The 16,166-nt window shown below is 46.5% G+C and overlaps 1 protein-coding gene across 7 annotated transcripts in view; it reads right to left on the bottom strand.

Annotated features, from left to right (window-relative positions):
- The window catches only part of WAC (WW domain containing adaptor with coiled-coil), a 351,928-nt gene that overhangs the window by 226,945 nt on the left and 108,817 nt on the right, over positions 1–16,166 (bottom strand). For 6 of the 7 annotated variants that reach the window (XM_033931441.1, XM_033931440.1, XM_033931444.1 and 3 more), the window contains exons 5-7: positions 14,485–14,600; positions 14,294–14,406; positions 3,268–3,573 (exon numbers count right to left, since the gene is read on the bottom strand). In XM_033931441.1, the coding sequence (XP_033787332.1) occupies positions 3,268–3,573; positions 14,294–14,406; positions 14,485–14,600 (535 nt within the window). The remainder of the gene's footprint in view (positions 1–3,267; positions 3,574–14,293; positions 14,407–14,484; positions 14,601–16,166) is intronic. The other variant, XM_033931443.1, reaches the window with a different exon arrangement.

Raw genomic sequence — 16,166 nt, 5'->3', positions numbered from 1 at the left:
CATGTCAACAGCAACCACAGATGCTCTTCAGAAGACATCAAAAGTGTCGAAAGTTGCTCAGGCCATGAACTTTCTAGTAGTAAACAAGTTCTTGGAAAGCTGTTGGAACTGCTTAAAATGATTTGATGGAAGATATTGATGGTAAAAAAACAATTGTTTAAGTATAGATTTAAGATACAAGGACATGTAAAACTGGTAATCCATTATTCTGTTAATGAGCATTGTAGATTGGAAGGTGCATTTACCAAAGGAATCTAATGTTCTGCCTCTCTTCCAGGGGGAGCAGAAGCATAAGAATAGAACTGTTGAGACAGACATGGGGGAAACCACTTTTTGTCCTGGATTGGTGGCATGGAATGCTGCTAGTATTTGGGTTTTTGCCAGGTACTTGTGACTTGGATTGGCCTCGGTGAAGATGGGATACAAGGCTAGACCCAATAAGGCTATTCTTATGTTCTTATGAACTGCGTCTACACGTCAGAGCACAACTAGGGAATGGTATTGAAATCGAGGTCTGTTAAATCCTGGACATGTTTGTATCCTATACACAGAATAATTTTCTTGCAGCAATGCGTACTGATAAGGGAATCTCCCAATTTTTAAAGGATACTTCATGACCTTTTGTAAAGGGACTTGTGGAGAAAGAACACAAAAATCTTGTCCAAAAGACCATATTTCAATTCTGTGAAGTCTGAAGTTTTCACTTACAGGTTTGAACTTAACAAAAACATTTTTTTAGAATGTGAGGAAAAAGGAACAAATTCTGCTGCACTTAGGGCTCCTTTTACAAAGCCGCGTTAGCGGCTTCATCACGTGCTAACCCCCGCACTAGCCGAAAACTACCGCCTGCTCAAGAGGAGGCGGTAGCTGCTAGCACAGCCAGCAGTTTAGCGCGCGGTATTACGTGCATTAAACCACTATCGCGCCTTCATAAAAGGAGACCTTAGATTAAAATTTTAATTGTGATTAATCGTGCGATTAAAGATATGTTGTTATTTTTTCCCCACTGCAGCTTCTTGTGACTTTGAGCAACTCAATTAACTCTCCATCGCCCAATCACAAAAAACAGCTGTGGGGGATAAAAAGACATACCTTTGATCACATGATTAATCATGATTATAACATTTTAATCAAAATGCAGCTCAAAAAATTAAAGTATAAAAAGTAATGAAAAGATAAGAAATAAAATAAAATTACAAATTAAAGAATCAAAAAAAAGCAGAATAGCTACAAAGAGCCTTACAGTTTTCATAGCTTACTTCAGAAAAGCAAGCTTACCGTATTTTCACGTAGATAACGCGCACCCGTGTAAAACGCGCACACGGGTATAGCGCGCGAAAAACACAAATTTATGTACAGAAATTTTTATATACCGCGCACACCCGTATACCGCGCATGCTGCCCGACTCTCCCGTCGCCGCCCGACTCTCCTTTTGCCCGCCCCGACTCTCCTCTGGCCACCCCGACTCTCCTTTCGCCCGCCCCGACTCTCCTCTCCCCCTTGAAGTCCTGTCCCCACCCTGAAAGCCTGATGCCCCCCCCCGACGTCCGATTCACCCCCCCCCCCCGCAGGACCGCTTGCACCCCCACCCCAAAGGACCTCTCGCACTCCCACCCTGAAGGACCGCTCGCACCTCCACAGCCTCCCGACCCTTCCCCCCATCATGTAGAAGCTCCTACCAGTGTCCTGCTGCTTCCTCTTGGCAGTCCCGACTCCCTGACACGATCGGGGCAAGAGGGAGCTCAAGCCCTCTTGCCCCAGCCAACCGTGGCACCCCCGACACGATCGGGGCAAGAGGGAGCTCAAGCCCTCTTGCCCCAGCCAACCGCAGCACCCCCGACACGATCGGGGCAAGAGGGAGCCCAAGCCCTCTTGCCCCGCCGACTCCCCAACTCCCCGACAATATTGGGCCAGGAGGGAGCCCAAGTCCTCCTGGCCCTGGCGACCCCCCCCCCCCCCGCTAGTTGTTCGGGCCAGGAGGGAGCCCAAACCCTCCTGGCCACGGCAACCCCTTGCCCCCACCCCGCACTACATTACGGGCAGGAGGGATCCCAGGCCCTCCTGCCCTCGACGCAAACCCCCCTCCCCCCAACGACCGCCCCCCCCAGCCGACCCACACGACACCCCCACCCCCCTTCCCCGTACCTTTGTGTAGTTGGCCGGACAGACGGGAGCCAAACCCGCCTGTCTGGCAGGCAGCCAACGACGGAATGAGGCCGGATTGGCCCATCCGTCCCAAAGCTCCGCCTACTGGTGGGGCCTAAGGCGCCTGGGCCAATCAGAATAGGCCCGGGAGCCTTAGGTCCCTCCTGGGGGCGGGGCCTTGGGCATATGGTCGGGTTGGGCCCATGTGCCTCAGGCCCCGCCCCCAGGTGGGACCTAAGACTCCCGGGCCTATTCTGATTGGCCCAGGCGCCTTAGGCCCCACCAGTAGGTGGAGCTTTGGGACGGATGGGCCAATCCGGCCTCATTCCGTCGTTGGCTGCCTGCAGGACAGGCGAGTTTGACTCCCGTCTGTCCGGCCAACTACACAAAGGTACGGGGAAGGGGGGTGGGGGTGTCGTGGGGGTCGGCCAGGGGGGTCGCGGGTCAGCTGGGGGGGGCGGTCGGAGGTTCTTGGGGGGGCGGTCATTGGGGTGAGGGGGGTTTGCGTCGAGGGCAGGAGGACTTGGGCTCCCTCCTGGCCCGATATTGTCGGGGAGTTGAGGAGTCGGCGGGGCAAGAGGGCTTGGGCTCCCTTTTGCCCCGATCGTGTCGGGGAGTCGGGGGGGCAAGAGGGCTTGAGCTCCCTCTTGCCCCGATCGTGTCGGGGGTGCCACGGTTGGCTGGGGCAAGAGGGCTTGAGCTCCCTCTTGCCCCGATCGTGTCGGGTGTCGGGACCGCCAAGAGGAAGCAGCAGGACACCGGTAGGAGCTTCTACATGATGGGGGGGGGTCGGGAGGCTGTGGGGGTGCGAGCGGTCCTTCAGGGTGGGGGTGCGGGTGGGAGTGCGTGCGAGCGGTACTTCGGGGTGGGGGTGCGGGTGCGTGCGAGCGGTCCTTCGGGGTGGGGGTGCGTGCGAGCGGTCCTTCGGGGTGGGGGTGCGTGCGGTCCTGCGGGGGGGAACTATGTAAAAAAAATTTTGGACAACGCGCTCATGCGTATAACGCGCAAGGGTATGCGCGGTACGTAAAAACCACGTATAACGCACGCGTTATATGTGAGAAAATACGGTAATTTTTCACCTGCTCAAATTTAGAAGATATACTGAAATAGATCAAACATACCTTTTCTCTCTGTTTTCTGTGCAGAAATAGACGTAGGCATAGGCAGTTTTGATAAGGTAGCTGCTCCATTTGCATCAAAAGATTTCTTTGGCTGGTGATCAGATTGTACAGTAAAAGGACTAGAAGGGACAGTGCTTGGAGCAGCAGTTGGATGTACCCCAGGTTTGATTGAATGCTGTGCTGGGGCAACATTACTGTGAGTCTCTGCTCTGGGCAGTCTGTAGTCTCTGTCATTGTGTCTGCTTGTCTGAGATAAGATATTCTGTGGGAGCATACTACTGGTATCACTCGTATGTTTGTCTTCCACTGGCATTCAAGTTAACAAAATAAATGCAATGAGAAAAAAAAAATACATAGGCAGGTATTAAAACTAAATTATATGGAAAGCAAACAGAACATTTCAGGAAAAAGGTTTCAGAATGACCATCCTTTAAAAAATTGCTTGTAGAATCTGAATTTTCTTACACAATAGCTAGAGGTATCAATTATCAATCAATCACAGACCAGTAAGAAGTCATTGCTGTTAACAGCAGATGGACCACTGTCAGACTTGCAAATCTTCAAAAAAACACCAAACATAAAGCCAAAAAGATAGTGATTCACCATTTTCACACATGGATCAGACACCACTTAACACTGACTATTACTCTTTCAGAACTTCCTGAAAAGTACTAAAGGTCCCAATTGCACATGTACAGTCTGCTCTTCTCATTTCTCATAACATAAATCTGAAGATGAGAAAAAGAAATGGGATGTTGTGTGCAAGAATTGTCAGCTATTATTTTGTTTTCTCTTACACACACACTTGACACTGGGCAAGTATATGATTGATCCCAAGAAACTGAAAATACAAGTTATGGGTATCTGCTCCAGGTAAAGTCATGTCTTATCACCTACACTTTTAAAGCCACTAGAAGCCTTCTTCTGGGACATATCACCAAAAAATACAGACTCTGATAATTAAGGATGCAAATATACAAAAAATGAATAGAAATATAAACTATGTCCAAAAAGCCTACTAGGTACATAACAGGGAAATATAAAAGGCCCATGTGAGACCACAACAAAGTTTTTGTACCTCAAAAGGAGAACAAAGGAGCATGTATATCCCAACAACTCTCTGGGAAAACAAAATGAGACTGAGGTCCATTGGAATGAAACAAAGTAAGAGCTTGCACACCTATGCTGTAGAACCTCTGAAATGTTTCCCGAACCTTTCTAGCTAGAGTCCTCCTCTCCCCTCTCCAGGAGGCTCCATCAAATGTCACCCTTATATTCTGCTTGTTCACAAAAAAAGGTTCTACATAATTTCATAAGAAAAGGAGATTATGTATTCACCCTGGTAAGCTCTTTTCCAGTAGATAGGTGAGACATTCTAGCCCAGAGGGTTATTTCCCATTACTCGTATGATCTGCAGAAAAAAATCCATTTCAGGTTTTTCACTCTGCCTCTAATGAACTTCACAGGCTAGTTTAGCACCCTAAAGATACACTCATCTGTGAAGTAGAGGCACCTGTAACAACAGGTTTATTGTTCTTCTCAAACAACTAAACAGAGGCATCAAAGGAGTTCAGAAAGAACTACTCCCACAACAGGTGATACATATGAACAAACTCTTGTTAATCCCAAAGGATTGACCGGTCTCCAAGAAACAGATTGGATAGGCAGAAGGAGACTGAAATCTGAATCTGAAACAGACACAGCAAGGACAGGGCGGGTGTCTAGAATGTCTCACCTATCTACTGGAAAACTGCTTACCAGGATAAGTACATAATCTCCTTTTCCAGTGCAATAGGCGAGACATTCTAGACCAGTGTTCTTCAACCTTTTTACACCTATGGACCGGCAGGCTACTAAGATTGAAATTTAAAAACCCATTTCCGCCCCATCCCCGCAGCTTGGTCCCCATCCTGTCCTGTGAACTCGGTGCCCGTCTCCATCCCGTGTACAGGGAGTTGGGAATGAGAGAGAGAGAGATCCATGGTGCATCTCTCTCACTCCCTCTACTGCCATATCCAACTTTTCCCTCTCTCATCCCCCGGATCATGTGCAGCATTTTTCACTATTGCCCTTGAGCCCCATGCCCAACATTTCTCCTTTTATCATCCCTCTCTAGCACCATGCCACCCTCCATCACTATGTCTAACATTCCTTCCCCTTGCATCCCCTTCAATCTGTCTCTCTGCTACCTCTCCACCACCATATCCAACATTTCTTCCTCTCATCCTTCTCTTCCCCATGTATCTACCTCACTCCTCTCACCCTCTCTATGCCCAACAATTTTCCTATTTCTTCCTTTCCCCGTGTACAACAATCTTTCCCTCTCACTTACACACTCATCCCCAACAAATCTCCCTTTCTATCCCCTCCCTTGTGTCCCAAGTTCATGCCTCCTCCCTTCCTTCTGTGTCCCGACTTCATGTCTCTCCTCTCTACCTTCCAACTTTTGTCCCAAATTCATGTCCCTCCCATGTCCCAATGCGCTCCTACCTCCTCTTCTCCCTTTGTCCCACATTATCCCTTCTCTCTCTTACTTGTTCAAGGCCATCCAGCTGGGCATGCCCCTCTCTGCCGAAGCCAGATCAGTGTCCTTGCAAGCATGTGTCCGTCTTTCTTCCAGCTTGGCTGCTCCTTTTCTTCAGCGTCAGCTGCACTTGTTTGCCGGGACAGTACACAGAGGCTCTTACACACTGCATGCTGTGACCCGGTTTTGGTTCCAGGTCAGCCAAGTGCAGCGTGCAAGAGCCACTGTGCGCTGTCACAGCAAACAAGTGCAGCAGGCACTGAAGATAAGGAGCAGCCAAGTCAGAAGGAAGACGGACACACACTTGCAGGGGACACTAATTCTTCACAGACCAGCAGGAAATTTTTGTGGACCGACATCGGTCCATGGACCAGCAGTTGAAGAACACTGTTCTAGATCATAGGAACGTACAAAAGCAGTCCCCCAAGAAAGCTAGTGGGCTCGCTGTGCCAACCCTTAAGACAGAAGACCCAAATGGTAGAGTCCTGTCTGGCAGCAACATCCAGTCTGTAAAAATTGGCAAATGTGTGAAAACAAGACCACATCACCAACCAAATCTCCTCAGGAGAAACAGATCTAGCTTCCGCACATGAAGAAGCTACACATCTGGCAGAAAGTGCCTTAACAAACAGAGGACAGTCACCCCACAAGAATGAAAGTGGACTAAATTGCTCTACAGATCCATCTAGAGCAGGGATCTCAAAGTTCCTCCTTGAGGGCCGCAATCCAGTCGGGTTTTCAGGATTTCCTCAATGAATATGCATGAGATCTATGTGCATGCACTACTTTCAATGCATATTCATTGGGGAAATCCTGAAAACCCAACTGGATTGCGGCCCTCAAAGAGAAACTTTGAGATCCATGATCTAGAGATTGTAGCCTTAGAAACGGGAGAACACCACAGAATAAAATGAGCCACCACAACAGGTAGTCAGAAAACGAAACTCTTGAAAGACCCGCCAATAATGCAGGAGCACCCTGCACATGTCCAACTTCTTTAGCAGACGATACTGAGATTGTAACCAGTCAGCTGAACTGGGAAACACACTTCCGGTGGACATGGAAAGCCGAAACCATCTTTAGCAAAAAAGGAGGGAACTGTCCACTCTCAGTAACTCGGAGCAAAGATGTCGACATGACAACGCATGCCATTCAGAAATTCTACAGTCCCAAGAGAGAGAGACCATATAAAACAGTCTGGAGAGTTAAATCCTGGAGAGAAGCTTCTCTCAGCAGTTCAAAATGAGTCCTGGCAAAGCCAGACAGCACCACATTAAGGTCCCAAACTGGGAACGAATTCTTAATGGGCAGTCAGACCCGAAGACATTTTTGGAAAACCAAGCAACATCCGGATGCAAATCCAAAGAGAACTGCCAATCTTGGGATCCAAAACCAGAGAGACTGGCCACCGGGATCTGCAGACCCACTTAGAGAAAACAAGGACCTGTGAGACACCTGTGCCAAAGAAGGGTTCACCTGTTCTTGGCACTCAAACGCTCAAAAGGTCTTCCATACCGTAGCATTAAGCTGACACCGTGCACGACTTGGTAGACCTAAAAAGCTTTAGCTATGACAAGCTCCAAAGAGCCTTCTTTCTTTTTTTAAGGCTGTGCGCTCAAGAGCTAAACCGTAAGAGCAAAATGACCCAACTCCTTCATGGCAACTGGGCCTAGGTGAGAAGATCAGGAAAAACACTCAGGCATAGACTGTATGCCACCCGCAGCCGCATCAGATCTGCGCACCACGACCTTCCCTGCAAAGCGGGCACCATCAGAATGACTCAGCCGGGGTGAATTACAATCCTCCGAAGGCCCAGACCAAACAGCGGCCAAGGCATAAAAATGGATAGAAGAACCTCAAAGGCCACAGTTGCTCAAAAGCATCAAGTTTCTTGCTTCCGAGCCAAATCTGTGACTGAAGAAATGTGGAGCCATCTTGCTTTGCACCGCAGCCATGAGGTTGAGGCAGGGTGGCCCCCAGTGCCTCATGATCGCCCAAAACGTCTACAGCGCTAAGGTCCACTCGCCCAGAACTCTAGACTGACGGCTGAGGAAGTCTGTTGGAACGTTGGCCACTGTGGCCACATGCGGCGCCAGGAGAAGACATTCTGCCCAAAGAAAACTAAGTCGAGCCTCCTGAGCCAAGGGAGAATTCTTGGTTCCTCTCTGACGAATAACAGACACCACTGCCATCAATGATTGACCAGTTCTGTGGAGACGGGGGCCAACAGTCAACCTTAGTGAGCCCCTCCCAGTCACGAAGGCTGGAATCTATGGTTACTACAATCCAGGAAGCATTGCTTAATGTAACGCTCTGGCAGAGTGATTGAGGACAAAGCCACCAGGTCATACACACACTGGCCTCCAGAGTCCACGGCAGACTCAGCTCTAAGACATCTCAGTGGGGGGCCCAGTGATAGATGAAGGCATTCTGAAGAGAACACATGCATGCGTTTGTCCAGGGAACCACATCCAGCTTGGTAAGCTTGGAACCCACAATCTATAGGACATCCCCCGCTGAAGGAGCTGCCATCGTCAATATCTCCGAAATCTGTGCCCATAGCTGCTGTTTTCGTGTCTCGGGCAGGTAAACATGTCCTGCTTCCGTATCGACTATTCCAGTGACTGCATGGGCGTCAGATGGCTCTTCTTTTTTTTTTTTTTTAAGTTGACAATTCAGTCCAGGTCTTCCAATACGCGGAGCACTGTAGCTAACTTAGTGTGGCCCTTATCCAAGGGTGCTTTGAGCAACCAAGTGGCCAGATAAGGGTGAGCCTGCAACTCCATCTTCCTCAGAGGCACCACTACTACCAACTTCACTGTGGTGAAGCCCAGGGTGCAGTCGCCAACCCAAAGGGCAGGGCCAAAAACTGTCAAAGCTGATCCAGTACATGAAACAGCAGAAACCTGCAATGATCTAGAAAAATGGGAATATGCAAATTCACCTCTGTAAGATCCAGGGAGGCCAGAAATTCTCCTGGAACCATTGCTGGAAGGACCAACCAGCAATGGTTTCCATCCAGAACCGAGGAAGCTTGAGAGATTGGAAGTGCTGCAAAATCAGCTTGGTATTGGCACTGGCTCTTCTGCTTGAATGTCCATTAAGCGCTAACAGCAGCCTGCAGTGAGCTCATTGTGTCTGGGCTCCCGACAGAAGAAGACACAAACTAGTCTGACAGAGGCTAGGCAAATCCAGCTTGTAGCCCAACTGAATAAATTCTGCGACCCAATGCACTTTAATAATGTGCAGCCATGCAGGCCGAAACTTCGAGAACCGAACCTCCTATCCGCAGAGGGGCCCTCTGCTCCCTGGCATCATTGGGTCGTACAGGTAGGTCAGGCAGTAAGAACGACGGCAGACAAAGCGTGCCTGTAGCCTGGAACTCTGAGGAAAATCTTCGAGAAGGATGGTAATCTTGCCTGTGCAGGAGCTACGCAAGGGAGGATACCCAGCACCCTTGGGCCATGCTCTACTATCCGGCAAGGTCTTCAGGTGATGGTCCATTACCGAATTTATGAGGTCAACCAGATCCTTCCCAACAACTGCCCCTGAAAAGGTAGCTGCGCCAGAGCTGCCTTGGAGGTGGAATCACCAGCCCACTGCCGAACCCAGAGCAATCGGTGGGCCGAAATAGAATATGCTGACACCTTTGCCAGCACCTTCCAAAGGTAGTAGAAGCCATCTGTCATGTATTCCATCCAAACCCCCAAAAGCTGAGGAAAAGGCGTTTGTAGCTGAGGTAGACAAGCGCATGCCACAAAGGACATAGGCACCGCAGCTCCAATTTATTTATTTAGATTTTTCTCCCATCCTCCCAGTAGCTCAGAACGGCCTACAAGCAAACATTCACACTGGACTACATTTGGACAATACAATGACTATACAGTAGTTTAAATACAAGGACTATACAGCAATTTAAGTACAGGTTAAGAATGTACTATACAGCAATTTAAGTAGAAGTTTAGAATGGAGAAGAGAGGGGAGGGGAGGTTTAAGGGGGTGAGGCATAGACTGTGGTTGAATTTTAGTTGAAGAGGAGGGTCTCTACCGCTTCTGGAAGGTCATCAATGAGTTTTGTAATCTGGCTAAATTAGCTGGTTCAAAACTTTCCAGAGAAGCACATCCACCTGTTTGCAGAGCTTTCAATGCAACTGCCCCATCACTAGGGAGAGAGTTGCGCCGGATCAGCTGAACGCCATCAGGGTATCTCCCTTGGGTTGCCACAAAAGCTGCAGACACTCCTGCGCCCAAGGATGCAAGGTGGACATAGCCCAAGCTTTCCATAAAGGATCCTCCTGGGATTCTAACTGCTCCTGAACCATGAACTCATATCTGGATGCCAGGAAAAGTCTCAGATTGCGAACAAATGCTGCAGAGCCAGGGAGAAAAAGTTGAAGAAATGAAAGAAGCGGGTTGGGTATTCAAGCTCAACTTCGGTGAAGATGCAGCAATGAGATCCGGTAGCGCCCCAAACTTAAACAAGCGCCTGACAGTCGGATCTTCTCTAGGATCTGAAGCCCCAAAGAGATCCGCGGATCCAGCATTCAGGTTCAGATTCCCAAATCCGGGAAGTGCAGCACTGTCCAAAAAGGATGAGGGAGGTCCAGATCAGCCTTAAACAGTCTAGGAAGGCAGAGCAGGTGGAGGTGCTGAGACCCCCGAGGCCAACCAGCCGATGAGAAATGTAGGAGGGGAACAGAAAAGCACCTAACAGCCAGACCCTGGAATAAAATTCATACAGCAAGATCTCAAATTCTGAGAAGGTATCTGGACCCTGGGGCATAGTCACCCTTAGATGACTTATACTTGCGCTTCTTAGGGTGCAGAGTCCATCTCGCAGCAGACAAACAACGCTGCAGAACCAAACCCCCAAAACAAACGTAGCTGCCCCAACAGGCTATCTGAGCGTGTCATCACCTGCCTCTGTGAAGAAGAGGCTGAACCAGTAGTTATCCCCCCACCCCCACCCACCCCCGACGGTGCCATGTGGCAAGCTGTGCAAAAACACTCTAAAAGGCGGCAATTTTGCATAAATTTTGTATGAATCCATGCTGGGAGACCCTAAGGACTCCATTCCACCAGTTTTCCTATAAAATTTTCAATTTTAAAGAAGCAAGGAAAAGTTGAAAACCAGATAGTTAAAAATCCAAGATGGTGACTTTTCTTGGAAAATGCCCAAACGCAGGGGAAAACAGAGGAGCGATCTTCCTGCTTCCTCTGCTTCAATGACAGCATGTCAGACAGCTATTACCAGCTTCGCTGTCCCTTTTGGTTCGGGTGGATCTGCATTCCGAGGGGGACTGACCTTGGATATGAACAGCGATCTTTCGCTGAGTCCCACTGGGCCTGTTGTTCCTCCTCGTCACAGGATGAAGACGGGGTATTCGACGGTCCAACAGGAAGCATTGGCGTTTGTACCTCCAACAGAACCACTGACTTCACCCCTGACCCTGAGGTAATTCGATCGTTGCCAGCTTGCTCTCAAGTGGCAAGAGAAGGAGGAAGTACTCGGGGAGAAACGAGTGGGGAAAATGGAACGCAGGTACCCTCAGAGCAACAAGTGGATTGCTCCAGTTCTCCCTCTGAAACCTTTGATAAAATCTGCAGTTGTGGATATGGATGTGTTGTGGGGAGTCATGGAAAGTCTTCATCAGATATGCACCCATTTTATTACTACAAAGCAGAAAACTGATATACAACTTAAAGTTTGTGAAGAAAAAAATTCCAACACCAGTCGTCTAGATTAGATCAAGTTGAGAGTTTGGTTTCAGATTTAAAAGTTTCTTCTAATTGATCTCAGTCCCTCAAGGACATGGTTTCAATAAAGAAAATCCCCCTCCCTTTTGTTTCTTCCATTTCCCTCCTTTTCTCGATTTTATTGTAGTTATACCCTTTTCCTTCTTGTTTCTTTTGTTTGTCAGTCTTCGGTCCTTGTAATTTTTTAATGTTTTTATCATTTTTTATATTGTACATCGCTTAGTAAAAAAGATAAGCAATTAATCAAATACATATTAAACTTGAACCTTAATTCTCAGTTAAAGGATAAAAATTTATTGATCAGCAAAACTGAAAATCTGGAAAATGCAAATAGAAATCTGAATTTAAGATTACTCAGTTTTTCAGTTTCCAGAATGCAGTCTTCTAAGGATCTTTTTCAGCTCTTCTTGACATCGGTTCTAAAATATCATGAGACTAATATGCCTTCATTACAGAAAATATATTACCTAAATCTGTTAAAAGAAGAAAAAGATAAATTAATTCCACACCCCAAAGATTTGGATCTTACTGGGATGTTAGAATCCTCAAAAACTGAAGTTTCTGCAAAGGCTACTCTGCTAGTGATTTTTGTCTTTATGCAAGACAAAGAAGCTATTCTGCGTCTTTTCTAGAGGACTGAGAATGTTGAATTTCAAGGACACAAGATTGCTATTTTTCCAGATGTTTCAAAGTGGACACAGTCTAGGCAAAATAAATTTTTGACTTATCGGTCAGTCTTAAGTTTGGGAGCTACCTTTCAGCTTTGCTTCCCTTGCAAATGCAGTATTACCTATCAGGCTCATAGATATATCTTCTACGATCCGGATCAACTGCAATATTTCTTGGCAGGCAAGGAAGATATAAGAATTCTAGACTCATCCAGCACACCCGCTATTCAGGCTAATTCATTAATTCAAAAGATCTCTGTATTTCTTGGTTGTATAATCTTTAATTTCGACTCCCCTGGATTGAGTATGGTTTTTCTCCCAAATTGTGGACTAAGTTCATGGTACTAGTAGATGAGAACGGGATAGTTTTTCCCTATCACCTTTTTTCTTTTGGGTTTTTCTGTATTTCTTAATTATACAAATTTATTGCCTCTGTTAAAGTATTCTGTTCTTTGATGTGAAAAATTTTTTTTAAAAAATAATAATAATCCAAGATGGCCAGACCCAAATTCGCACCAAAAAGTGATAAAAAATGGCCTTTCCCGAAATTAAAAAATTACACAAACAACATATTTTAGGTGGGGAAACGAAGGTACACAAGGAAACCTTCAAATCCCCTCAAAATTAACTTTTTAAGATCGATGTTGGAGCTTGTCAGCTCCTCTGTACTCACAGGTACCAGACACAGCTCTTGCAGCTGCTCCCAGCCTTTTCAATGGCCGGTTCAGAATTCATTGCCATACTGCCACCATCCTTCAAGCTGATCTTCGGGCTGTCAGGCAAACTCCTGTCTAACCAAGCCTCCACCCCTGCGGACCACAAGATGCACACCTGGATGGGCGGAGAAGTGGAAATGCAGCCAACGCACTACAGAACACTGCTGGACCCCCTAAATGTGCTAGTCTGAGCTTGACCCCCCCCCCCTTAACATGGAGTGAAACTAGGTCAGGGACAGCCCTGAGCTCCAAGGAAGACTAAGCAGACTGGCTAACAGGTACTCCAAAGGGATCGGCCTGTAAGCTACAGACCGAAGTCTGTGAATTCTCAAGCAGGCAGAGCTTCAAATCCATTTTAAACATGAAAATACCCGCGAAAGGGACAAAACTACATCAAATTAAAATAATAAAATGTGGAGAGCAGAATCTACACAGCTGCAGCCATGCTTGCAGAAGAAAAGACTGCTAGAGGGCGCTAAACTAGCATGTGAAGTACACTAGAGGCAGAGTGAAAAACCTGAAATGGATTTCTTCTGCAGATCATGCGAGTAGTGGGAAATAACCCTATGGTCTAGAATTTCTTACCTATTGCACTGGAACATGTGTTGCCATACTGGGACAGATCAAAAGTCCATCGAGCTCAGTATCCCATTTCCAACAATGGCCAATCCAGGTCAAAAGTACTTGGCAAAATCTCAAAAGGGTAAAGCAGATTGTTTTCCACCAATAATACTGAAATTATTACAAAAAAGAAAGCTGCAGCCTGTGAAGGGCTCAGTCTTGGAGGCAATATCCCCTTCAGTACTAAGACAGAAAGGGAATATACTTTAAAATTGACATCAAAAGAAGGGTTCATAAGGTACAAGAAATAAGTCAGACTCTTCAAGGCTCTCTTAGCTGTATATCAAGGACTTCAAGATAAATAGTCCTAAAGGAGCCCATCAATTTTAAATGAAAAATTGGCAAAAATGTGCAGTAAAGCATTACAGATCCCACTAGTCCAGCCAAATGCAGAGTAAACATTTTTGGAATGCAATTGTCTCTAACAAGTTATATCTCAACTTGAATAACTCAACATTTTAAAAGTTGCTTCTTCATTAGAAAGGATATAATTTTAGTCTTGCAGAAAACATTTAAGGTTAAGAAATGGTACAATTGCCAGATTGGAGGTCAATGGCTCCAGGCTGTAAACAAAAGAGCTGAAAGGTCACAAGATGATAAGAGTATCTCTAACATTAAAACAGGAAGGAAAACTGAGGGGAATGCTTGAGAGAGTATCAATGATCAAAATTCTGGCAAGATAATAGAATGTACATCTCCAAAAGTTTCACACACCAGCATAGCAACAATATACTACTTACTTCCACTGGTAAACCCACTAGTAACAGTAGCTTGCATCGCCTCTCGTCTGTAATCCCTATCTTTTGGGAAACTGTTAATTGGCAGTTTACTTGATTCTTTTTGTCTCTGCTCTCTGAAAACAAATACATAAAGCAATATGAAAACTCAACTGTCATTTAAAACAAAAGAAAAGCTTTATTTAAACCAGTACCTTTCCAGCCATTCTTTCGGTTTTTCCCACTGTGAAACCTCTGTTCGACAGTTGTAATAGTATTTTTTCCCAGAAGAGCTGATGTGCTCAGACCAGTCATCTGGTGGATCATAAGACTTTAAAGACAGAAGTAAAAGGCAATTATTTACCCAAAGAGTGTTTAAGAGATAAACAGATGTTAGTCTAAAAAAAATGCACACAAAACATCCAATACAAACAATGGTTTGCTAAAATAACAACAAATATTAACTACATTTGAAGCCATGGGTGTCAAGTGCCATCTAGTTAACTTTTACCTGCTTTTCATGAAAAAAATAAAATAAAAAACCCACAACTTATTGCAAACATTATTCCATCAACAACTCACTAATACTGCAATATTAAATCACACTGGTTAAATTTTATCTCAGTCAATGACCACCACCATTCAATAATGTTGTAGGAAAGAAAGAAAAAAAGCACAAACCCCACCAAAATTCCAGACTACACATGAAGTTTATTTACTGTATATACTCGAATATAAACAGAGATTTGGGAGTCAAAATTGGTGGTCTCGGTTTATATTTGAGTTTACTACTGTAGTTTTTAAAAATATCCAAATTTAAGCCTACCAGACTGTGGAGAATGGAGTCGCGGGTCAGAGGCAGTCCCAACACGCGAGACAGACAGCCGATTCCTCTTGGCAGCCACTGCGGCAGTCCTCCATGCTATCTGACGGATGCCAAGAGTAGGGGGGAGTGAGAAGGGGGGGTAGTGAGAAGGGGGGAGTGATAAGTCTGCAGTGCATCCGGATTGTGAGAAGCTCTGCCTTCGATCCTGTCTTGGTCCCACTAAACCAGCTGGCACTAATGAAGCCAGATGCTGCGGGGACCTTTCCTCTTGCCAAATCGCTAAAGGCTCTGCCAGTCTCGATTCCGCCCCCCTCTGAAGTTACTTCATGATTTTGAGAGGCAGTATCAAAACCAGCAGAGCCTTTAGTGATTTAGCAAGAGGAAAGGTCCCCGAAGCATCTGGCTTCATTAGTGCCAGCCGGTTTAGCGGGATCAGGACAGGACCGAAGGCAGGGCTGTTCACAATCCAGATGCGCCGCTGACTCCTCACTCCCCCCTCCTCCCGTCAGCCGGCAAGCAGCATGGAGGATCGTCCCGGCCATCACTGGGAGGAATCGGCTGCTTGCCTCGCATGTTGGGCCTGCCCCTGACCCATGACTCTGTTGGAAAAAACAAAGGGTAAAAGGTGATGGGGAGAGATCTTGGATGTAGGTGGAGAGAGAGATAGAGATAGTTGGGATTTTGGGAAGTTGATTTCAAACCCCAAGCTTTGAAGGAACCAAGTAGTCCGCTGGGTCGCTGCAATAACCCCCTGAGATGTCGAATCTTTGATGAGCCAATTGTCCAGATACAGGAAACCCTGAAGACCATGGTTGCGCAGAGCTGCTGCTACCACCACTAGGCACATGGTAAAGACTCTGGGAGATGATGCCAGACCAAAAGGGTAGCACTCTGTACTGAAAATGATGATTTCCCACCCGAAATCTGAGGAACTTGCGAGAGGCTGGATGAATGGGAATGTGAGTATAAGCCTCTTTTAGATCCAGAGAGCATAACCAATCGTTCTGATCTAGAAGGGTATACAAGGATGCCAGAGACAGCATTTGAAATTTTTCTCTGACAAGAAATTTG

This window comes from Geotrypetes seraphini, chromosome 2 (genome assembly GCF_902459505.1).
Source record: "Geotrypetes seraphini chromosome 2, aGeoSer1.1, whole genome shotgun sequence".
In the NCBI taxonomy this organism is placed as follows: Eukaryota; Metazoa; Chordata; class Amphibia; order Gymnophiona; family Dermophiidae; genus Geotrypetes; species Geotrypetes seraphini.
The sequence above is the reverse complement of the archived record's forward strand: the minus strand, read 5'-3'. Positions and strand labels throughout refer to the sequence as shown.